The sequence below is a fragment of the Aotus nancymaae genome, unplaced genomic scaffold (genome assembly GCF_030222135.1).
Source record: "Aotus nancymaae isolate 86718 unplaced genomic scaffold, 86718_ANA_hifiasm-v0.15.2.pri h1tg000011l, whole genome shotgun sequence".
Classification (NCBI taxonomy): Eukaryota; Metazoa; Chordata; class Mammalia; order Primates; family Aotidae; genus Aotus; species Aotus nancymaae.
Genome location: NW_026988422.1, coordinates 32,219,942 through 32,246,313, shown reverse-complemented (window position 1 = coordinate 32,246,313; position 26,372 = coordinate 32,219,942). Strand labels below are relative to the sequence as shown.

The 26,372-nt window shown below is 38.3% G+C and overlaps 1 protein-coding gene across 10 annotated transcripts in view; it reads right to left on the bottom strand.

The window, feature by feature from the left end:
* The window catches only part of HNRNPC (heterogeneous nuclear ribonucleoprotein C), a 56,806-nt gene that overhangs the window by 12,630 nt on the left and 17,804 nt on the right, over window positions 1-26,372 (bottom strand). For 6 of the 10 annotated variants that reach the window (XM_064374782.1, XM_064374783.1, XM_064374786.1 and 3 more), the window contains 4 exons: window positions 16,447-16,723; window positions 13,298-13,412; window positions 12,650-12,697; window positions 10,615-10,662 (listed from right to left, as the gene is read on the bottom strand). In XM_064374782.1, coding sequence (XP_064230852.1) covers window positions 10,615-10,662; window positions 12,650-12,697; window positions 13,298-13,412; window positions 16,447-16,687 — 452 coding nt within the window. In that variant the 5' untranslated portion in view covers window positions 16,688-16,723. The remainder of the gene's footprint in view (window positions 1-10,614; window positions 10,663-12,649; window positions 12,698-13,297; window positions 13,413-16,446; window positions 16,724-26,372) is intronic. The other 4 variants (XM_064374790.1, XM_064374791.1, XM_064374788.1 and 1 more) reach the window with 3 other exon arrangements.

Genomic DNA, 26,372 nt, shown 5'->3' with positions numbered 1-26,372 from the left:
TAACATTAACTCAGTACAATTCAACACACCTTATGATACATAATATCCATTGTCTCTCAGTTGTTTCATTTTACTAAATTTCATTAAGAAGGCCAGCAAAAAACTCCATGACCTGATAAAATAGTTTTAATACTGCAGCAACGTTTCCTTAAGAAACAATACACATATCAAATTATATGGTTGGCTGGCCTTTAGCACTGGATATAAATAGTGCCTCTGTACTAGTGGCAGTATTAACAGGGCATTTTTTTTTATAATAACTAGCCTTTGTTTTATGTTATTCTTTTCCTATATACAGTACAATAAATAATTCACATAAGGTCAAATACTCTTAAAAATATTCCAATTAACTGGGTATATAAACAGAGATATTTTAGCATTAGCCAAATCCCTGATCTTTTCACCCACAGAAGCACAGAAATTACTACACCTAGTGATACAAGATTCAACCATGTAAAAAACTGCGAGTATGGATCATTTCTGACCTATAAAAATAGGCCAATTTCATGAAACTGAGCAAATCATAGCAAAATGTGTTGGCTATGTATAAATACCACTGATATAAAATATCTCATATAAAAAACATTAGTATCATTTCTAACTAAATTTATGCTTAATTACAACAGGACAGAGACTACTGTCTATCTTGTTCACTATTCACCAGTGTCTAAATTCATCAGCCAGTACACACTACACACTTAACACTCAAACACTGGTTGCTCAACTAAATGCTTGTTTCTGATATAATTCTTAATTTCAAATATCTTATAATAATAAACTTACTGCCCCAGTGATTGATAAAGATACACCAAAGTGGTGGCTCGCAGACTCTTAACATTTGTAAAGAGAAAATTCAAAACCGAACAAAATAGTTCTTACGTGGACATCAGTTCTAGACTTTCTACATTCCACACTGTGATTTCTATGTAAAAGCCTACAGCAACATATAAAAAGGTCTTTTAATTCTAGCTATACAAGCTTTTCAAAAATGCAACCAACTTAACACATAGGCCAAGGTACTCTATAAAAATACACCTACCAACTGCTCTAACTCCAAAGATTTCTTAAAAAACAAATGTGATATAGTCGAGAACATTAAAATTTTATGATTCTACCACTTATTTATCTGTATACAACGGTGGTGAGTTTTTGCAGTTATATAATGTCTCCAATCTTCCTGTAGTGAAAACATTTACAACATCTCATTGCTAATTCTCTCCCCTGTCAACCTAAAAGTGTTTCCATACTATTTTAACAAAGCAATATTTAAGCTCCTCTTGGGAGAGCCTATGAACAGGAACATTTTCCTAAGTTAATAGGGAGCAAGGAAAGTGGAGGTAGAAAGACTTGTTGAGCGCAGGAGGTGACAGCGCCATGACTGCACCACTGCACTGGATCCTGGGGAAAGAGCAACACGGTCTCAAAAAAAAAAAAGTAAGTATTAACTATATAGTTAATCTGTTAGTTTAATCCATTCATGGGAATAAACATAAAAAGATACTGAGTAACTTTTTATTATCACTACTACCTTCACATTTTGACATAAAGCTTTTAGTCTTTTTGACCAAAATCTTCAAAGTATAATGATATAGAAACTATAAACTATCAGTGTTTAGAAACCACATCACATCTTTTGTGCAAGGTAACACTTACACAAAACCAAACTACATAAAGACAATTTCTGGAGGTAAATCAAAATGATTTATTGATATCCATGAGCATTAAACTGAGCTTAATTAAGCCCCAGTCCAATTGGATATAAATACCTAATTTAATGCCTAAGCCACTAACCCTCACTGGCACCCATATCTAAACCAACAAGCTAGCTAGCTAGCTAGCTAGCTCCATACTGTCACTGGCATTTCCTTTTAAAACATATTATTTCATCTGACCATAACCAAAGTGAAGCAAGTAATACAGTTTTGTTTTAAATCTATAACAGAACCATTAACACAGGAGTCAAATTCTTTACTGTTCTGAAGAAAAATATTTTCAAAATATTTCAACCAGTAGGGTTGAAAGGGCTTTTAGTTACCCAAAATGCTGCTCAGGCAGAAATGGACTCTCTCTCACATCTGAGGAAGTAGTCCTTGCCTCGAAAAATGTTGAAGAGGATGAGTGTGAAAACAGTTAAAAAAAAACTGTAATAACTTTGAAGGTAAAAGGGATACATATTAAGCTCAGTATGACTGCTTCAAGCAGCAGCTAAAAAGTAGCAATTCTCAGTATGAGAAAGCTATACAATAAATCATAAGGCAACAATAGGTGCTAATTCCTTGCTAATTAAGCCTAAAGTCTTTTACCAGAGGAACAAGGACTAAACTCTAGAATTATGACTGCACCCAAAATCAAACTGGATTGTAAGTGTTGGTATAAAATTTGGTAAGATTAAAGGTGATTACCACTTGAAATAAAACATTCTAGAGACATAATTACCTGAACAAAATAAAACAAAACACACCAGCCAGGCACGGTGGCTCATAAGGTTGAGTTTGAGACCACCCTGATCAACATGGTGAAAACCGATTTCTACTAAAAATACAAAAACTAGCTTGGGTGTGCTGGCACCCACCTGTAATCCCAGCTACTCAGGAGGCAGAGACTGCAGTGACGCAAGATTGTGCCACTGCATTCCAGCCTTGGAGATAGAGCGAGACTCCACCCCACTCCCCACAAGACAAAAACATGCCAGCTGCATGCAGAAGCAGGTCTGTAATCCCAGCATGTGGGGAGGCTGAGGCAGATCATTTGAGGTCAGCAGTTTGAGACCAGTGTGCCCAACATGGTGAAACCCCATCTCTACTAAAAATACAAAAATTAGTGGGTGTAGTGGCATACGCCTGTAATCCCAGCTACTTAGGAGGCTGTGGCACAAGAGCTGCTTGAACTCAAGAGGCAGAGGTTGCAGCGAGCCATTGTACTCCAGCCTGAGCGACAGAAAAAAACTTTTGTCTCTCAAAAAATAAGAATAAAAAATAAAAACAAAAATGTCTACCACAATCTCCAAAGTAAAAACATTACAAGACACTTAATAAAGGCAAGTTTTCAAAGGAAGCTTCTCAAATGAATATTCTGACCATAAGACATTAGATATTAACATACTGCCATTTCCTGGGTCTCAATAAACCTAATACATGTCAATACTACACAAGAGTAGAAAAAAACTAAAAGTTAACCTATTAATAAAGCTGTCATCTGGTAAATGAATATACTTAATAAACCATATCTGATTCTTATCTTTAAAATGTGAACAGATTGAAATAATCTGTTTTGCCTAACTGGGTGGCTCACGCCTATAATCCCTGCACTTTGGGAGGATAAGTTGGGCAGCTACTTTTGAGGCCAGGAGTTGGAGACCAGCTAGACCAACATGGTGAAACCCCATCTCTACTAAAAATACAAAAAAAATTAGCCAGGTGTGGTGGCCCATGCCTGTAATCCAAGCTACTGAGGAGGCTGAGGGACAAGAATCACTTGAACCCCAGAGGCGGAGGTCACAATGAGCCAACATCACACCACTGCACTCCACCCTGGTTAACAGGGCGAAACTCCGTCTCAAAACAAAAATTAAGAGGGCCGAAGTAGTATTTCCCAGTCTAGCTCCAGTAAGTACTAAATGAACTAACAATTGAGAGCCATCTACCTCAAACCTGTAACTATGTAGGTTTTAAAAACTGATAAAAAAAAAAGTTTAAGTTTACGCTAAAATCTAAATATAGGCTAGGCATTGTGGCTGACACCTGTAATCCCAGGACTTTGGAGGCTGAGGCGGAAGGATCACGAGGTCAGGAGTTCAAGATAAGCCTCATCAACACGATGAAACCCCATCTCCATTAAAAACACAAAAATTAGCCGGGCGGAGTGGCATGAGCCTGTAATCCCAGCTACTCTGGAAGCTGAGGCAGGAGAATAGCTTGAACTCAGGAAGCAGAGGTTGCGGTGAGCCAAGGTTGTGCCACTGAAGTCCAGTCTGGGTGACAGAGCGAGACACTGTCTCAAAAATAACTAAAACAGTATGTCAAAATGTGACCCAAAATAATAAAAACTGTAACACAGTTGGAATTTTCGCTTTTGTGTTTAAAATTGTATCAACTAGGCCGGGTGCTGGCTCACACCTATAATCCCAGCACTTTGGGAGGCCGAGGCGGGCTGATCACGAGGTCAAGAGATCGAAATCAGCCTGACCAATCTGGTGAAATCCTGTCTCTACTAAAAATACAAAACTTAGCCAGGTGTGTTGGCGTGTGCCTGTAATCCCAGCTACTCAGGAGGCTGAGGCAGGAGAATTGCTTGAACCCAGGAGGCGGATGTTGCAGTGAGCCGAGATCGCGCCACTGTACTCCAGCCTGAAGGACTGAGTGAGACTCTGTCTCAAAAAAAAAAAAAAAATTACCAGCGAAGTTTTTGTAGCTTGTGTTTTATTTCTAAACTGAAAGAGATGGTTTCTAATGTTATTTGCCAAGTACTTCACCACAAACATGCTGTCTTGGCGAGTCAAGTACCAGTTAAACTAGATACTATCAACTGCAAGCACCACTCATTTAAAATATAAAAGGATTAAATTTGTTCACCACTGGAGCTATACAATATACAAGGTCATTCACCACATGGGGAAACCCTAACATAATAAACGAAATGTAGTTCTGGTAACTGAGGGGGGAAAAAATGGAAAACAGGTTATTACCACACTGTTGGTTAATCCTGTCCAAAGGTCACTGATATGCGTTAACACGACATACATCCCTACTGAAAAGAACAGGTATCTAAAGCTCCAGTATTGAGCCAATGGCATCAATCAATAATTGGTTCTGTAATATTCTATCAGAAAGAGTTAAAACATTAGTATTTAGGAATATTTTTGCAAATTCTAAGACATCTCATTGAAAATGGTTCCACTGACTACTTAGAAAGAGGAAACAAATACATTAAATACACACGCTTATTTTAAGAAGTAAAATTTGACATTTTAAAATATTGAAAGTTGCATATTACGGGGAAAAAATGGTGTCTTTATGGTTTCATTCAGAAACTATCTTCACATAAAACTAGACATTTCATGGGAAGACAATTTGAAAAGGCACCTGAAAACTTTGAGTCAAAAAGAATCTAGTCTATAATATGCCGGTTGCCTGAGTCCTACATCCATCCTCAATACAGAAACCTGACTGGATCCAAGACTGCTTTAAGGTGTGGAAAAAATCCCTAGATTTGCTTCTGTATATTCCTCAGCCTCCCAAGTAACTTGGATTAAAGGTACATGCTCCCAAGCCCAGATAGTTTTTGTAATTTTAGTAGAGATGGGGTTCCACCATGTTAGCCAGGCTGCTTGTGAACTCCTGAACCTCACAAGTGATCCACCAGCCTCAGCCTCCTGAAGTGCTGTGATTATAGGCATGAGCCACCATGCCCAGCCCCAAAGAATTTTAACATTACTCATTTGTCATGATATTCAACAATACACATACTACCATGTCAGTGTGGACCTTTACCAAAGATAAACTTTTAAACTGACAGTGTGGTGCTATTTTGATTTTTTTTTTTTTTTGAGAAGGAGTTTCACTCTTGTTACCCAGGCTGGAGTGCAATGGCGTGATCTCGGCTCACCGCAACCTCCGCCTCCTGGGTTCAGGCAATTCTCCTGCCTCACCCTCCTGAGTAGCTGGGATTACAGGTAGGCGCCACCATGCCCACCTAATTTTTTGCATTTTTAGTAGAGACGAGGTTTCACCATGTTGACCAGGATGGTCTCGATCTCTTGACCTCGTGATCCACCCACCTTGGCCTCCCAAAGTGCTGGGATTACAGGCGTGAGCCACCGCACCCGGCCCTATTTTGACTTTTTCGAAAACTGAAATTCAGGCTGGGCACGGTGGCTCAAGCCTGTAATCCAAGCACTTTGGAAGGCCAAGGTAGGTGGATAGCCTGATGTTGGGAATTAAACACCAGCCTGGCCAACATGGTAAAACCCAGTCTCTACTAAAATACAAAAAAGAAAATCAGCTGGGCGTTGACTCTGTGCACCTGTAGTCCCAGCTACTCAGGGCTGAGGCACAAGACTTGCTTGAACCTGGGAGGCAGAGTTTGAAGTGAGCCAAGATCACACCACTGCGTTCCAGCCTGGGAGACAAAGCAAAACTCTCAATAAAAAAACCTGAAATTGAGCCACACACAGTGGCTCTCATATGTAATCCCAACACTTTGAAAGGTTAAGGCAGGAGTTTGAGACCAGCCTGAGAGATCAGGTCTGTATTAAGAAAAAAAATCCTGTATTTTTAAAATTTAAAAAAAGCTGAAATTATGTTAACAGTATTTTAAAGAACATACGCCCATTCATTCCAGCATTCTCAATTTTATCAAGCTAGATCACTAGAGTAAAAAGCTATCCTTACACTTACAGTAAAATTCCTTTTAAGGAGTTGTCTATAAAAACAGGTATGATTGCTGGGGAATAGAGTGACGGAAAAGTGGCTGAAGAAAAAGGTGCATTTCAGAGCGTTGGGAACTATTTCTATCTTGATTATAGTGATGGCTATATGACCATGCATTTTGTAGATCAAATCTGATATAGGAATTGTACACCAAGAGTGAATTTTACTGTATGTTTTCTATGCTGCCTCTCATTTCTATCTTCCCATTCACTTTACCTTTGTCAAAGGTCACCAATGACACTGCTAATTCAAAACGACATTTTCTAAATTCTTATATTACTTGAACTATTAATGACATGTGACAAGTTCATTCACCTCTCTACTCTTTTGATATATATTCATACAGCTTCCAGGATACTTCATGCTTCTGAGTTTTGTCCTACTTTTTCCATTTTGGCATTTTCAATGTTCTTTGCTCATTTTTTCCTCGTCGCCCCATTCTTTAAAGGTCACAGTACTCCCAAAATCTCATTTTCTGTTTCCACTCATCCAGTATTGCGGTTTTTTATAAGCTTTAAAGCAGATGACTCCCTTAGAACCACATAAACAACTGCTTAACCTCTATCCAAGTGGATCAACTTTAACATGTCTACAACTGATCTACGATATTTGCTCCTCACCCTAGCTCCTCCCAATCAGTGTCACTGAAAATTCCATGATTCCAGTTGTCTAGCACAAAAAGGTTGGCTACATCTTTGATTCCTCTTCTCAGGCCTCACATTATAAGCAAATTTCTCACCATCACCTTCAAAATCCATCTATGGTACTTTTAATCACTCCCGTTGTCATTTCCCTGGTCCTACCAAAAATGACTGCTTGTCTGGATAAATCTGTCACCCATTATCTACTCTCAGTTAAGAGTGATCTCATTCCTCTTCAAATAGCTTCCCATCTCGTTCAAAGTAAAAGCTAAAGACTACTATGCCTTATGCTTCACATAATGTCTTAAACCCACCCTTTTCTCTAAGGCCAACTTTTTCTTTCTTTTTTGAGATGAAGTTTCACTCTTGTTGCCCAAGCTGGAAAACAGTGGTGCGATCTCAGCTCACTGCAACTTCTGCCTCCCGGGTTCAAGCAATTCTCCAACCTCAGCCTCCGGAGTAGCTGGGATTGCAGGCCCGTGCTACCACAACTGGCTGAGTTTTTGTATTTTTAATAGACACGAGGTTTCACCATGTTAGGCAGGCTCGTTTCGAACTTCTGACCTATCCGCCCACTGCGGGCTTCCAAAGCACTGGGATTATAGGCGTGAGCCACTGAACCTGGCCTCTATTTCTTATCATACTATTCTTGCTATGTACAACACCTCACAGCAGGATTATAACCAGTATTTGTTGAGTAAATAATGTTCCCGACTGGCTTCCAGGAAATAATTGTCCATAAATCACACAATCAACAATGTGTAACAAACCAAATTATCTATAAAATAGCTTAAAAGCCAGAGGATTGGTGTTTTGATTTTCTAGCTTGATAAACATGAATGCAAAGGATTTCCCAACAAAAAATCAGATAAAAGTTGAACATCATACTTTACCAAAAACTTAAATCTATTTTCAAGAAAGATTCAACTATTGGCCAGGCCCAGCAGCTAATGCCTGTAATCCCCGCACTTTGGGAGGCTGAGGCAGGCCTATCACTTGACTTGAGATCAGGAGTTCGAGACTAGCCTAGGCAACATGATGAATCCCCATCTCTACTGAAACTACAGAAAATTAGCCAGGCGTGATGGCGTGCCTATATTGCCAGCTGCTCAGGAGAGGCTGAGGCAGGAGGATCCCTTAAACCCAGGAGGCAAAGGGTGCAATGAGTCAATATTATCCCACTGCACTCTTGCCTGGGTGACAGAGTCAGATACTGTCTCAAAAAAAAAAAAAAAAAATCCAGCTGTGCCCGTGATGAATGTGCATTTGGAGCTGCTATCATACGCTTGCTGTAAGGAAATCACAAACAAAAATTTATTTCTACAGATGACTTTCTCCTATTTACTCTTTAAACATTTAAGATTCGCTCTAAAACTGCAGTCTGGGTTATTTCCTTCCTTTAAAGTAGGCTTTAAGTCATTACATTTCTTATACCTTATGCAATTCTAGACTCACTCTACCCAGTAAAACTGATTTTTGCAGCATTCTTGATCTGCAACTATCCCCAGTCCAAATCACTAGTCACGTATGGCTACTGCACTTAACATGAAAGTTCTATTTAACAGCACCGTTCTAGTCTGTTGTCTCCACAGACATCCATGTACCGCTTATAAACAATTTCCAGAGTGCAGTATTCTATAATTTACTCAGTCTATTAGAAACCCATAATCCTTAAAAATTCTGCTCAACAGCCTTAGTACAAATGGACAGTTACATATCTCTCATATATACCAGGATGGTGAAATTTTAAGAAACCATTAAAAATTTTAAAAAGTCACTATCAGATGTTGTACCCTGAGTCTTGTTTCCAAAATATATAATGAATTCTACAACAAAACAACCTAATATAAAAATGGACAAAGAATCTGAATACATTTGTCGAAGAGTAAACAAATGGCTGGAAAGCACATGGAAACACATTCAGTATTTTTAAAGAAAACGTAATTAAAACCTGACAGATCCTGCTACACTCTCACTAGACTAGAATGGATAAAAACAAAATACAGGTATGAACGTAAGTGGACGAATTGGAAACTTCCACGATTGTTGGCAATATAAAAGGGTACAGCCCAACGGGTGCAGTGGCTCGGAGGTCAAGAGATCGAGATCATCCTGGCCAACACAGTGAAACCCCGTCTGTACTAAAAATACAAGAATTAGCTGAGCATGGTGGCTCACGCCTGTAGTCCCAGCTACTCAGGAGGCTGAGGCAGGAAAATTGCCTGATCCCAGAAGGCGGAGGCTGCAGTGAGCAGAGATCATGCCATTGCACTCCAATCTGTGTAATAAGAGTTAAACTCCATCTCAAAAAAAAAGGGTACAGCCACTTTTGGTAAACAGTTTGGCTGTTGGTAAGGCTGACCATATTAATCACCATACAACCCAGCAACTCTCCTAGATACATACGTAAAAGAAATGAAAACACATGACCATACAAAAGTTTGCATACCAATCTTCATAGCATCATTAACATGTAGAAAAAAACTCTAATGTACATCTACTAACGAATAAACAAAATCCATAAAATGAAAAAAGTATTGATACATAGTACAACATAGATGAACCTTGAAAATATTCTAAGTGGACAAAGCCAGTCACAATACATATTATATGATTCCATTTATATGAATGCCCAAAATAGGCAAATCTATACAGAAAGAATTTATTTTTAGCGTGACAGAATGATCTAAAATTAGATCATGGTCCTAATCGCACAACTCTGAATTTACTGAAGTGAACCGAACACTGTAAATGGATGAATTGTATAGAATATTAAATCTCAGTAAAGCTAAATTAAGGAAAGAAAAAACAACGCCAAGGAGGCTGACAAAATCTACCTGAAGAATGCTCTCAAGTAGATTCGTAAAACACCACAGGATACCTTAGTCTTGGGTAAAAATGAAATCAGACCACCACTCAATTCTGAGTCATACAGCAGACTGATCCAGGCTCAAATGCCTCTGCTTCTCCTACAAATAAGTATCTCCCACCTACTCAACGAGTCCAGGATACAATAAGAAACTAGTCTAAAGAAATACTAAGAAAGAAATATTATTTAAGTCCAGCCAGGCGCCAGTGGTTCACACCTATACTCCCACCACAGAAATTCTCCCAACATCCTCTCCATTTCAACATTTACAATGTTAAATATTTAATGTTATCTTTTTTTCTCCAGTTTCCCTTTTCTAGCCAAAGGGCTGTTTCAAAAATATCATTTATAGGACACAATTCCTGAACATGTCATACAAAGCCCTTTACAACCATCACTTACAATTTTCTATTACAGCTAGCTGCTCCTGAAACACATCAGGGCCCTTCACAACTCAATCATTGTTCATGTATTATCTTTGACCTGTGAGTTCTTGATGTATTTATCTATTTCTGATCCACTAACACAGTGACACATATATTTAGCTATGGAGTAGTAACAGCACTCTGAAACCTCTAATGATAGGATTGCATACTCCAGTCACTTATATACTTTTTTTAGTAGAAAGCCTGTCTTTACTAAAAACACAAAATTAGCCGGGCGTAGTGGCACATGCCTGTAATCCCAGCTACTCGGGAGGCTGAGGCAGGAGAATCGCTTGAACCTGGGAAAAAAAAAAAATCTGAGAAAATCACAAATGTCAAGTGAAGAAACCATTTGATGATGCATTAAGGATACTCAACCATACCATCTTAATATGGCATTCAAGGCCCTTTACAACGTAGATCAAAATTCTTTTTCTGGACTTACTCTTGTAGCCTTTTAATGACTAGCTACCATATTCTATAAGGTATTTCTCAAACACAGAATGTATACTTTCATGTCTGACACTTTCAGTGTATACTTTACAGTATTTAACAGCTGACTTGATTCCTTTACACAACTCCCATGCATGACTAACTCAGTTCAAATGTTATATTCCCCAATCAATAATTTTTATTCCAACAATCAATAATTTTTATTCCAAAATCAAACTGAATTGTCATATACAGGAATAACATTAAAATATTAATGACTGGAATACTGGCATTCCAAGACGAACAGTGGTACTATGTTTCATATACATAAGGTACTATGCTTTATATATTGCATTTTAAAAGTGTATTGCATACAACAGTTTGCTCCATACACTTACACATTCTGCATTAGTTTAAAAATGACAATCCAAGTAAGTCTAACATTTTCGTCAATGTTAACTGAGACTGATGTATCAGAATGTCAGTGGGGTAACTCTTTAGCACATCATTCTATTTCCTGGTATTTGCTATCAGTTCTAAATCTATCACTCAAAGCCACCCATAACCCAGTTCCTATTCACACAGCTTTCAAATACATTTCTTATGACTCTAAAAAAATACTAATGTGTTCTGAAGGCACACATCATAATCATTACTCCAATCTTTTTTTTTTAAGAACTCTATCACCTCCATCCCTACAACTACTATTTACAATCTGCTGTACAAATCAACACTAACTTCGTATTAACTCCTGAAGCAACTAGCATGGTATTATCGTCTCCTATTTTGTATACCTGGGAAGCTCAAAGTCTATAGGATTTTTTTTTTTTTTTGGTTCCCTACAGTTGGCATGTGAGACTACAGGATTTTTAAAGCTAGTAATCTTTTTTTTTTTTTTTGAGTTTCGCTCTTGTTGCTCAAGCTGATCTAGGCTCACTGCAACCTCCACCTCCCAGGTTTCAAGCGATTCTCCTGTTTCAGCTTCCTGAGTAGTTGGGATAACAGGTGTGCACCACCACAGCCAACTAATTTTTTGTGTTTTTAGTAGAAACAGGGTTTCATCATGTTAACCAGGCTGGTCGTGAACTCCCGACCTCAGGTGATTGCCCGCCTCAGCCACCCAAAGTGCTGGGATTAAAGGCGTGAGCCACTGCACCTGGCAGGAATCATTTTTTATGGTTTTGCTGTGATCTATCATGACAAGTTAGGTGGCAATTACAGCCATGTGTTGCTTAACAATGGGTTTAAGTTCTGAGAAATGCATCCATCACTAGGCATTCTTATCACTGTGCAAACATCAGAGTGTACTTACACAAACCTTGGCCATGTTATAGCCTATTGCTCCTAGGCTACGAACCCGTACACCATGTTACTGTACTGAATACTTTAAGCAATTTTAACACAATGGTAACTACTCACATATCTAAATATTGGAAATAATACAATCTTATGGCACCACCATTGTATATGCGATCTGGCATTGATAGAAACATTATGTGATGCACGAGCAATAGGAAAATAATGAAGAGGACAGGACATGGATCAGCTAGTAAGCCCCATTTCAGCATCAGGCAAGCCAGAAAGTCCTTACTTTTAAGACTGACTCATCTCAAGAAGGAAGGTGAAAACAAGTGATCCAGAAAACCTGTACCTCCTGACATCATGAAATCATGCATTAACATCACTATCACCCTACCTAATAATCTACTTAATCATTTAGAAACAGGTATTTTTTGTTGTAGAGGAAAGGGAAGATGTTTGAAAACATCATTGATGCTCATCACCACAAACTAGAAAAACAAAATGATTCTCACTAAATAGCTATTCAGTAGAATGACAAAACACTTAACATACCTATCATAATAATCCCGTTGAAAGTCATAGTCCAAGTCAAAAGACGAGCTGAAAAATAAATACCAAAGAGCGTTAATTTGGAAATGTTGCTACTAATTCATAACAGTAGGTGAGGGGAGAACCATGCCAAATAAACCACAACAAATAGATCAACATGGTTAGCACTGAATGATCCCCAAACATTCATACAATAAATCACTCAATTGCAATCACCTGAGACCACTAGACATGTAGTGGTCAAACTGGTAATTCAGGTTAAAATTCACTAAGATTTCCACATACGACATAGCTAAAATAAGAACACTGAAAAACAGAACGGTTAACTAAACATCCAACATCCTTATACCACTCCCTTCTTCCCTTTCTTCTCTCTAGTGTCTTAACAGCTCAACAATTCCATAGAAGTATTTCAGGTTATGCTATAAGTATCAAACTATTCTTAAATATTAATAGCAAAAACTTCAGGGATTTTTAATTCTCTAGAAATTTTTCCTAGGGCAAAAAAAGAGACTATTAACGCAAAAATAATAAAACCTTATTTATACACAAATAAAACACAGCACACTTAACCCTCCCAACATCCAGAAAACAGATAGAGAGATGCCCACTAATGGACACAATGCAGTTATAAATAATAAAGTTCCGGACCTGAGTAGAGGGGACGGAGAAGGGTGTTCTGTTACTGACCCGTACATCTCCGCTGCAGATCGTTTCACACCTGCTTTTCCTCGGTTCACTTTTGGCTCTGCAGCCAGGTTAATATCTGAAAAACAAAAGCAAAAAGTTTAATGACAACTTTGTATCCAAGTAAAACAACAAAGTTTATTTTTTTTTAATTTTTTATTATTGAGACAGAGTCTCGCTTTGTCGCCCAGGCTGGAGTGCAGCACTGCAACCTCCATCTACCAGTTTAAGTGATTCTCCTGCCTCAGCCTACCAAGTAAGGGGACTACAGGCAGGCACCAACAAGCCCAGCTAATACAAACTACAACGTTTAGAATTGTACACAGACACATAAATCAGAAAATATGGAACAATGTATCTCATCTTTCCTTTTTTGTTTTTGAGACAGGGTCTCACGTCACACAGGCTGGAGAGCAGAGATGCAGTAATGGCTCACTACAGTGAGCTTGGGTAATCCTCCCACCTCAGACTCGCAAATAGCAGGGATCACCACGCCTGGCTAATTTTTGTATTTTTCATAGACAAACTCTTGGGGGTTGAGTGATCTGCACTGGCCTCCCAATGTGCTGGAATTACAGTATGAGCTACCATACTATGCTTAGCTTCATGTCTCCTTTTAACATTAAAAAGGCTCACAAATTGTTACAAGTCTAGGACTTCATCTTCCTTTTCTTTGTGCTCTGTTCTGTACCATTAAAGTGTCCTGAGACACAACATTAAGTCTATCTTTGGTACTCTCCGCCCTCATAACCCACTTTAACTTAACTCTCGCCATTCAAGGCACTGCACACTCAGTTACTATTACAGGAGAAAACTATCAATGATTGCCTTTCGAGAAATGGTTCAGTTCATTCTAAATTACAAATATATTAAAATGAAATATATTAGAATAAAATATATGGCAATTCATGAATTAATATAGTTGAAGTGTGACACCCTCAAATCATACTCAGAGGCAAATTTGGGTTTTCCTTGTAGGTAAGGATTGGCTGTACTGTACATAAAATATCCTGGGTTAAAAATTGCTTTGTGATTAATTAATTGCTTAAGTAAACAACCTTTACACACATACACACACACAAAATAATGAAAGGAATAAAGGGAAACAATCCTAGTTTTCAAATATAATTTGTAACACCTATTCCCAGCTACCTATCCTGCCACCACTGTCTACACCAAACAAGAATTCATCTTTTCTTTGTTCTAAAAAGCCTATCAGGGCTGGGCGTGGTTGCTCACGCTTGTAATCCCAACACTCTGGGAGGCTGAGGTGAGCGCATCACCTGAGGTCAGGAGTTCAAGACCAGCCATGGTCAACATGGTGAAACCCTGTCTCTACTAAAAATACAAAAAATTATTCAGGCATGGTGGTGGGTGCCTGTAATCCCAGCTACTCAGGAGGCTGAGGCAACAGAATTGCTTGAGCCTGAGAGGCGGAGGTTGCGGTGAGCTGAGATCACACCATTGCACTCCAGTGAAGCTCTGTCTCCAAAAAAAGAAAAAAGCCGTATCAGAAAGCCAAAAACTCTCCAAAATTCAGTTTTTCACCGACCTGGTCTAAACTACTCAGTAAACAGTAACTCAATTTTAATATATACTGCTTTTATTAAAATGAGCCTCACTGGCTCATATTGTCCATGTGCTGAACACCAATACATGAATAACCTTCAGGTTTTGGTACATTAACCTCATTTACAATTTTGACTTCAAAACCATATAAAGTTTTCTAAAACTAAAGATAGAATTTCTGAAAAAGCAATCCGTAAGATGTAATAACAATGAAACAGACCCAAATTATGTTATCTGTTTGGTTATAGAACATTATCAAAGAAATTTCATGTTACTCTAAGCTACCATACTTTGAGTCCATATTTACAGAAAATATACCAAGAATAAACAGAATCACAAATATAAAATTGAAAAATAATCATCTTAATTTTGGTAAAAGCAGAGGTATGTTTCTTTTGAAACTGAGGCACAAAGCACACATAAAATGAAAAGTTAAAACAGACATCTGGCCGGACATGGTAGCTCATGCCTGTAATCCCAGCACTTTGGGAAGCCGAGGTAGGTGGATCACCTGAGGTCAGGAGTTTGAGACCAGCCTGGCCATCACGGTGAAACACTCTCTACTAAAATTCCAAAAATTAGTTTGGCGTGGTGGCACCCACCTGTAGTCCCAATTACTTGGGAGGCTGAGGCAGGAGAATTGCTTGAACCCGGGAGGCAGAGGTTGCAGTGAGCCGATATGGTGCCACTGCACTCTAGCCTGATGACAGAGTGAGGAGACTCCGTCTCAAAAAAAAAAAAAAAAGGCATCTAGCACAATGAATTAAATACACATGTGAACAATGGATTCTGGCTTGAATAAACCAAATCATAGGTAATAAGTATTCTAAACTGTAATTATATTTTAAAAGACAAGGGCTGGGCGCGGTGGCTCACGCCTGTAATCCCAGCACTTTTTGGAGGCCGAGGTGGGCAGATCACAAGGTAAGGAGATCTAGACCATCCCAGCCAACATGGTGAAACCCCATCACTACTAAAAATACAAAAAACTAATCAGGCATGGTGGCACCGGCCTGTTGTCCCAGCTACTTGGGAGCCTGAGGCAGAATCGTTTGAACCCAGGAAGCAGAGGTTGCAATGAGACTCCGTCTCCAAAAAAAGAAAAAAACAAAACACAAGACAATCTAAGACTCAGTCAAACTATACAGTAGGCTCAAAAGTAGAGGAGTGAAACCCCAATGAGAAAGTCCGATTCCAGTGCCCAACACTAGAAGACTCCTCCAGTCTGCTGTGGGCAGGACATAACCATTTAGGCAACATTTTTACATTGTGAAGTGTCATTCCCAGCTCCCCTTACTCAAGATTTCCAACTGAGGGTTGTTCTATCTCAACTACACAAAATGGTACAATGAAGAATATCCTTTACTTAGCCAATTATAACTATAAGCCTAATGTATTTACTAGGATGAAGTAATAGTCACAATATCCACAATATCTCAGGCTGTCAGTTTGACAGACAGGAGGAAAAAAAAAAAACCCTAAATGGAAAAACTCAGGCCTGAATTATATCATCAATGAAAAAATTCACTTAATAGAGACCTTACCTAAAACCTGGCCAGCAATCATCCTGCCATCCTCTCCTGCTACAGCAGCCCGGGCATTTCTCTCATTAACATATTGAACGAAGGCAAAGCCCTTATGAACAGAGCAGCCCACAATTTTGCCATACTTCGAAAAGATTGCCTCCACATCAGATTTCTTGACCACGAGTGTGTTGAGATTCCCAATGAACACACGGGAGTTCATGGAGCGAGGATCTGTCTTGTTGGTAACGTTGCTGGCCATTGTGTTTGATGATAAGGTTTCTCACAAAGCCGAAAACTGTAAAGCAAAAAAAAAAAAAAAAAAAAAAAAATTCAGGTGAACAGATGCTAAAAATAATATTCCTTGATAAAAACTTCTGCACTCTCTCTGAACCACTGTTCAGTTAACTGCCCAGAGTATCAGGGACTCACAGCATTAAATATGTATTTGCTAATAAATTCAGAGCCTCCATCCTCTGAATAGCATCACTAAACTATAAAGTCTCAGGAGAAAAAAATTCTCCCTTGCAGATCATTGGTAATATAATTTCCTTGGACATAATTAATTCCATGTAGCTTCCTCTAAGCCCTCAAGCAAATCAGAATTGCCTACATTCTCTGATACCAATTTCTGCTATTTCACACATTACAGGTCATGCTATTGCCTGCCATCAATAACTCTATCTTCATTTGCACTGCTTTTATTGAGTTTCACCGGTTCTGTACATATACACACAGTACGTCAAATTCTGTGCCAAGCCATTCATTAGCTAGATTAGTATGGATAGCTTACACTTACCCATCAAGTATAATTTTCTTCAAAAGGCAATAAATAGAATCAATTTGTTTCCACTAGAAATACCTATTTCCACATACTTCAATTAATTTGCAGTATGCTTTGGATGCATACATATCTGTACCATCTTTTTACAGACTGCAATGACTCCAAGCCTACTTTTTATATAACCTAAAACACAAGACATTTAATAATATCGGATGGTGATGATGATAAAACGAGCCAGTGGAACATAGCATGAATCAAGTAAGGATCAGGGGAACAAAAGAAATATACACAACCTTCCAGAGATTTAAAACCAAAAATTATCTGTCTTTATGTATGTGATGGGGGCTCAATCCTATAATAATGTGGTGAGTCACAATACCATCTTAGGTCCTGTATAAGCAAAAATATTTTATTTCACATTCGTTTAGCATTTTGTCTTCTGCCTCTTCCCAACCCAACCCCCAATCTTTTACAAGATTTAAAAACACATTCTTAAGATTAATTACCACTTCAACCCTTTGAAAGGTATTGATGAATCTCAAGATTCCAGCATGTTATCCTCCAATCCTTAAGTGAATCATGACAAACTATTTCTCATGGATGATGTGAAAATAAAAACATCTAGTATGTATACATATATGTATATAAAAAAGCAGGTAGTATAACACCATTTCATTTATACACAACTCCTACCATTCTGATGCTTAATATAGTCATTTAACAGGCTATTGAAAAGCTCAAACTTCCTTCCAAACCTTTCTGAAATTTAAAAGTCTGTCTTTGTTAGTTTCTAAAGTATACCTTTACAAAAAGTTATTAATATTGTAAGACTAAGAAATAAAAATTAACAAACAGTCGCCATTAAAAACCACCAGCAGCCTTTCAGCTATTAAGTATGCCAGAAAGTCTGAAAACACTAAGAGGAAATGAAACAAAAATCTGCAAAAAGGCCTAACTGGTTTCAGATATTACTGCCAGTTTATTAAGATTTGCTATTATGCTGGGCGCAGGGGCTCATGCCTGTAATCCCAGCACTTTGGGAGGCAGAGGCGGGTGGATTGCTTGAGGTCAGGAGTTCAAGACCAGCCTGGGCAACATGGTGAAACTCCATCTCTAAAAAAATAAAAAGAACAAAAAAAAACAAAGAAAAGAAAAGATTTGCTATTATTACAACTAGAGGTATAATCTGGTTTTCAGAAATTGTTTTTTACAAGCAATAGGTGTTTTCAGAAATTATTTTTCACAAGCAATAGAAAATATCATCTCCACAGGTTTAATGAGAAGAAATTACCAGGGCTGAGGGTCTCTGTAAGCTACCAGCATGCTAAATATAAAGGAGAAAACCCACCAAACCACAGATGTCCAATGTTCCAAATGGGTATTTGCAAAAAATACAAATGTGACTGAAAGAAATACCCTTTTGAAACACAGAACAGAAACGGATTGAAATGACCATCTTCTCAACTTTCACAGCCCAAGGCATTTTTCATGTATATCAGGGCATAATTCTCTCAAAGATCCCCACATGAAAAGTTCGGTAGAAAAGCATCCAGAAATACAAGTAAAAGGATGCTAGCAATGGTTATCATCTCTGAGTTTAAAGATATGATTTCTCATTTTCCTATGGTTTATTTTTTAATTTGCTCCAAAATCACCAACTACTTATTTTAGAAATATACTAATCCCAACTTCAAAAGGTTTCCTAAAATTAGTACGATAGCTGTAAATACCCATACTTAATTATGAGAATTTTAATTCAAGATGGAGGCAGCAACAGTAAAGACAAATGTACTCACAAATACCAATTAATTCCACTCTTAGTAACGTATCCTCCTAAGATATGAACAGTCGCTACAAATTAATTCATTTTTTGGGTCAAATATTTAATAACCATGTGCTGAGCACCATGTTTGGGGCAACTCCAGGGGACTAATAGTAACAAAGACTATCCTCAGAGCTTCCTTTTAATTCTAGTAGTGTTGCTATTTAAAATTTTATGTAAGAGGCCCATTTCCCAAAGTTTTAGAAATAACTAAATGACGTTAAGTCACACTTCACCCTAGGTACCTTAAATGAAATTTCCATAAAGGGATAATGTTAGCCAATACTGTTTAACACAAAAAAATATACAGGAAAAGAACTGGTATTCTTGGAAGGAAGCAGCAACAGCAGAGTAGTTTTTCAATCTTATCCTACAAACAGCATTTACAACAAAACTCCAAAATGCAAAGCAGTAAAGGCAGGCTAATCGCCAGCATATATGGTTTCATTAACTGCGGTGGGAGAAATAAAACAAAAAATAAGGAACTTGGAGAATATGAGTTAGAAATACCAGAATACCAAAATACCCAACAGGTATTTATTAAAAAGCAAAAGGAACCAATTTTAAGAAAAGCAGTTAAAATTTCCAACTTTTACTTGCTCCAATAGTGAGTGAGCACAAGGGACACTTTAAATGTGTAAAGGTGCAAGAACGGTTGCATCCCTGGAAAATATCCTAACTGAACAAACTCTATGGGGCTGATTCCGCTGTCAATCTCTTCTTCCTCTCACCAAAAATTAACCACCAGTCTGACTTTACTAGTATTTTCTTACTTTTAAAGTAAGGCAGGCCAGGTGCAGTGGCTCACGCCTCTAATCCCAGCACTCTGGGAGGCCGACGTGGGCGGATCACGAGGTCAAGAGAGCGAGACCATCCTGGCCAACATGGTGAAACTCCATCTCTACTAAAAGTTAAAAAATTAGCTGGGTGTGGTGGCACACACCTGTAGTCCCACCTACTCGGGAGGCTGAGGCAGCAGAATCCCTTGAACCCAGGAGGCGGAGGTTGCAGTGAGCCGAAATCCTGCCACTGTACTCCAGCCTGGTGACAGAGCAAGACTGTCAAAAATAAAAAAACTCTAATGCCTAAAGTATAACCATAGACATTATAGTATTTCCAGAAAAATAAATGTGATGCATTTAAAGTGTTTCTGTAGGTAAGTTCCCCTTCTATTGCATTAAAGTTTATCTGCTAAAGAATCCAGGGTATTGACCAGTAGTTTCCTAGTCTGTATTTTCCAGGATTCATACTCTTAGTACAATTTCTCTATATTCTTCTGTAATTCCTGAAATTGGAAGCTGGTACCAAAGGCTTTTTCAGCCTCATATGCAATCTTTTGGCAAGACTACCTTGTCCTACAAGTGGCAATACCTTTTTGTGGTGTTACTGATGCTTCAACAATACCATCTCTCTAGGTAGTACGATGTGGTTTCTCGAGCAACGCTTTTACCATGTTATGCAGACTCTTGTTAGAAATCCTAAGAACAGTCCCTCAGTTCTTGCATGTAGCGGGTGGCCGGCATCCTTTTACAGCTGTACAACAATTTCAATGAGTAAAATAAAATCCTTGATCACATTTCTTGCCTTGTTACTCCCTTTACTTCTGGAAGGTTTTCTAGTTGTCAGGGGATTATTCCAAAGTGGAAATCTTGGCCAGGCATGGTGGTTCATGCCTGTAATACTATCGTGGAAATCTTGGCCAGGCATGGTGGTTCATGCCTGTAATACTATCACTTTGGGAAGCCAAGTGGATGGATCACATGTGGCCAGGAGTTCAAGACCAGCCTGGCCAACATGGCAAAAACCCATCTCTACTAAAAATACAAAGATTAGACGAGCGAGGTGGCACATGCCTGTAATCCCAGCTACTTGGGAGGCTGACACATGAGAATTGCTTGAGCCGGGATTCAAAGGTTGGTTGCAGTGAGCTAAGATGGGGTCACTGTACTCCAGCCCGGGAGATACAAAACTCTGCCTCAAAACCAAACAATACCAGCATAAATCTTGCTTGCAAAATCCTATTTGTTACTGTAAAGAGGGTTTTTGTTTTAGAGCAACTCAGTTTTTTCTAAGAATTTTGGTATTTTATCAACTAGGAAAAAAAAAAAAGAAGAAATCTTAAGTTTAAGGCTTTATAAATATAAATAAATGACAACGGTCATATTTAACGCTGTCTCATTGGTCATAAGGCTGTCTCATTGGACATAAAGGTTTATACTTTGGAGTAATCCTGTGAAGAGTGGATAGGACAATTCAAATTCTCCTAGCTATTTAAGGTAGTAGTAGCAGGGGCTGGGCACAAGGGCTCATGCCTGTAATTCCAGCACTTTGGAAGACTGAAGCAGGCTGATCACTTGAGGTCAGTAGTTCCAGACCACCGTGGCCAACACGGTGAAACCCCATCTCTACTAAAAATTCAAAAATCAGCCAGGTGTGGGGGCCTGTGCCTGTAATGCCAGCTCCTTGGGAGTCTGAGGCAGGACAACTGCTTGAACCCAGGAGGCGGAGGCTGCATGCAGTGAGCCGAGATCACACTAGTGCACTCCAGCCTAGGTAACAAAGTGAGATTGTCTCAAAACAAATATACAGTTCCAAATATTCCAGTTTCTTCCACTATTTGTAAATCAGAAGGCTGTAGCACAGGCTAAGTACTCTGTATACTTAAGTGAAGTACTCTGTATACTTCAAAAGTGAAGTATAACCTAGTCACATCCTTTAAAAATTTATTCAACAAATGAGAACCCTAAGTGCTATTTAAGTCTAATTCTTTCTTAAACTTACACTGAACGACACAGAAGCTCTGTCCTGAAAAGCATAGACTTTAAAATCCTAAAATTAGGCTGCGCGCGGTGGCTCATGCCTATAATCCCAGCACTTTGGGAGGCCGAGGCGAGCAAATCACTTGAGGCCAGGAGTTCAAGACAAGCCTGGGCAACATGGTGTAAACCAGTCTCTACTAAAAATAAAAAAACTCGCTGGGTGTGGTAATGGTTGCCTGTTATCCCAGCTACTCGGGAGGCTGAAGCAGAATTGCTTTAACCCGAGGTGGAGGTTGCAGTAAGCCAAGATCATGCCACTGCACTCCAGCCTGGGCAACAATGTGAGACTCCGTCTCAAAAAAAGAAAGAAAAAAAAAAGAGGTAACATAGTGGTAGCACTCAAATTTCTATTATACACATGGATAAATGTATTTGTATGTTATTATATATATTATATATACTATGGTATTTTCATTTCAGGTTCTTATTCCTATTTTTAATCAAAGGATCACCAAAGTCCTGTATTATCTAGAAAACAAAACTGGAACTACTGAGTTATTTCTACTGCCCAAAAATGTGTTTTTGTCTGTTTTATCATGTGCTCTATCCTGATGCAAGAAAAGTAATTTGAGGTTTTAATAGCACCGTGAAGGACAAAAAGTTTCTTGGATACAGAAATTTGTCTCTATCTCACACTCTCACCATTCCCAGCCACAGCTTAAAAACAAAAAATAAGTAAAAACTCTATCTAGTTGGGATAGAAGCAAACCTGTCAGTTTTATTTCCAACTGTTCATTATAAGTGTGAGGTGCTACCATGCCTCTTCACCCTCTTAATGGAGGCAAACCAATCTTGGATTGTCGATCTAGCTAAAAATTGGAAAAATTAAAATACTCCATTTTCCTTTAAGTCGACTTTAAATCTCAAGTAATTCTACTTGGAAAAGGTATGGCACTTTGTATTATCTGAAGATTGTTTACATAAATAAGGTTCAAATGGTTCACAAACAGGTCACAAAAGCCCTGGAATTATCTGAGAGATAAGCTAAGATGAATTTAAATGTGGAATCCAGCCTTCAGCATCCTTGCTTTTTAATCTGGTCACTACGATTCCACCTTTGATGGAAAGAGTTTGAGGCATAGGAGATTAGATTACTGGGCATGTCCTCAGTGCCACTCAATCCAACTGTTTTCAGTGTATCTTGGCTCATTTATTGCAAAAGTACACAAAAGTAAACAAAGCACAAGATGTTTCTACTGAGAAATTATTTCATCAAGCCCTGGTCACCTCTCCACATAGGCTAATCACATTATACTTAAAACACACTATCCATTGGTCCAGGAAAAAAAAAAAATTAAAGATGCTGTCGCTTTCACTTACCAGATATATCATACTAGAGACAAGGAAAATACATACTACATCAAATTAGGAAATTCAGAACCCTGCCTTACAATTTCCTTTATTACTGTATCTTAAGACCTAAACAACTTCTTGCATTCAACTTAAATAACAATTCCATATACTAAATACGCTATGTATGTAAAATTTCCCTTCTTTGCAAAATTTCAAAGACAATAGCAGCACTAGATGGCAGCAACGAGTTATCAATTTTCTAAAAGCATTACTAAATCTTCTGTATTGCAAAGTTTTCAGTCATTCATAATTTCCTGTTAAGTTTCTCAATATTCTTTTTGGATAAGATAAATTATTCTACATACTTAGCTCACTATCATTTGATCTATGTTGTTTAAAATACTTCAACTCCTATTTTGCTTATTTAGGTCGAGGTACCCTATTCCACATTACGCTCTGTCTCCAGTCACCATTTTTGTACTCTGCTTCCTACGGATCTTTATTGCTTCCACCTATCCCCCTCTGGCCTCTTCAGAGGCCAACCAATGCCTGGGAAAAGATGTGTATTTTAATTTACACCACTGCCAAGAATCACTGGCTCATTTAATCAAAAATAGATATCTCAAGATAAATACTATGAGAGAAATCTCTGGGAAAGTAGTAGTACATGATGATATTACTAAGACATTTTCAGGCTATGAACAAAGTTGGCTACTTTTAGATAATTATGCTAACTGCTATGTTTTAAGTATTAGAACTAAAAATACATAAGACCTTGTAAATCATGGGGGAAAATGGATAATTCAATAAATGGTACCACGAGGCAGCCATCTTGCACAAAAATTAGAACCAACTTCACCGTATATCCTAACATAAATATAAGTGGATCAAAGTTTCCATGTAGAAAAACTGCATAAATCCCAAAACAAGAGTAAAAAAAAAAAATAATGACAGGGAATCCAAAGTAATGGTAAGTATTTTTTAAAAGTTTTAATATTTCATTAAAAAGATGTGGCCCGGCACAGTGGCTCACAATTGTTTAAATCCCAGCACTTTGGGAGGCCAAGGCAGGCAGATCACGAGGTCAGGAGTTTGAGACCAGGCTGGCCAACAAAGTCAAACCCTGTCTCTACTAAAAACACAAAAATGTAGGCAGGCGTAGTGGCAGGCACCTGTAATCCCAGCTTCTCAGGAGGCTGAGGCAGAAGAATCACTCCTGGGATTCACAGGAGGCAGAGGTTGCAGTGAGCTGAGATCATACGTTAAGAATTAATATTTCGGGCTGGGCGCAGTGGCTCACGCCTGTAATTCCAGCACTTTGGGAGGCCGAGGCGGGTGGATCACGAGGTCAAGAGATCAAGACCATCCTGGTCAACATGGTGAAACCCCATCTCTACTAAAAATACAAAAAATTTGCTGGGCATGGTGGCGCGTGCCTGTAATCCCAGCTACTTAGGAGGCTGAGGCAGGAGAATTGCCTGAACCCAGGGGGCGGAGGTTGCGGTGAGCTGAGATCACACCATTGCAACTCCAGCCTGGGTAACAAGAGCGAAACTCCGTCTCAAAAAAAAAAAAAGAATATTTCATCCGAGTCATGGCACCAAAAAATAAAAATAAAATAAAATAATTAGTATTTCATCCATATCCAGAATAACTACTCCAGTAAGAATAAAATAGAGTATTTCAAAATTATTTCACTAAGGTCAATAAATCTTGACTGAGAACTGAAATAAAGAAAACATGCACTATACAAAAAAAAAAAATACAGGAAGGTCCTACTATTTCTAATGTAACTTATCTATGTGAATCAAAGTAACAACCTGTATACTTTAGAAATCCACATTTAAATATTTAGGGGAATTTTGTCTTCAGTCAGCAATTTCCTTGCAAATGGTTCAGCAAAAAAAAAATAAAAGAAGCCGACATGGCAATCCTGGTGGAAGGTACTTAAGAATTCATTGTACTGTTCTATATGTTTACATGTTTTCATGAAAACATTAAAGGGAAAAAAAATGATCCTATGACAGATCTATCTGGATTTGCAAAGTATTTTTGAATGTAAATATTCTTAGCTTTTATAACCAAGAATTAAAGAATGGTTACATTATGCCAAGATATGATATGATCTGCCTAAGAGTTCTGATAATTCAAAGCACCCATCTCAGGATAGCATATGTATTTCCAGCCTGCCAGCTTTGAAATTACTTGTTCAGTCTATTTGTAATTTAGAAGTCATTTCAAATTTTACAAATAGAATGTCATTTTTTATATTATTTCCAATGTAAATTCAACGTGGCTACACTGTGGTCTTCAGCACTCTCCCTCAAGTATCAAAACCACTCTTGCCACAAAGTTCACCAAAAGTTGTAATTCACAAGCAAAGTATTAAAAAAGGAGTGAAAAGTGTTCTAGATTTGTTCTTTTCAATGTGCTTACCAGCTTAGCCCAACATGGTGAAATCCACAAAAGACCCCTAAATATTTCAATGTGGATTTCTAAAGTATACAGGTAGTCATACTATGTTGTTACTTTCATTCACATAGTAGTAGGGTGAAACTCCTTTGTAGCTCCCAGATGGTGATGATGCTATGCTGGAGCACAGCCTATTTTCTGAATAGAAAGGCCAACATTTATTCACAAGACTTCATTTCCTTATTGTCAATTTTAAAAATAAATTTCAAATAAAGTAAGTTTTAAAATAAAAGTTTCAATTTTATCAGTGACCTCAGACTGAGCATGAGCTGTACCAAAGTGTACTCTGGTCTCTTAAGAGAATCCTTGGGGCTGGACATGGTGGCTCACAACTGTAATCCCAACACTTTGGAAGAGAGAGGTAGGCAGATCACTTGAGGTCAGATCAGCTTGGCCAATACAGTGAAACTATCTCTACTAAAAATACAAAAACTAACCAGGCGTGGTGGCAGGTGCCTATTCCAGCTACTTGGGAGGCTAAGGTAGTAGAATCACTTGAATCCAGGAGGCAGAGGTTGCATTGAGCCAAGATCATGCCACTAACTGGGCAACAGAGTGAGACTCCATCTCGAAATTTAAAAAAAAAAATCTCTGGAGACATATGTATTAGAAAAAACAGTCTTTCTCAGATTCTAGAAATACTATGCTTTTCTTACTGCTCAGCAACACCCCAGTAGGATCTGGAGAAGCACACACCTATCACCTGAAGTATTTCTGCGGAAATACATAAATGTTTAATAAATGTCACATATAGAAC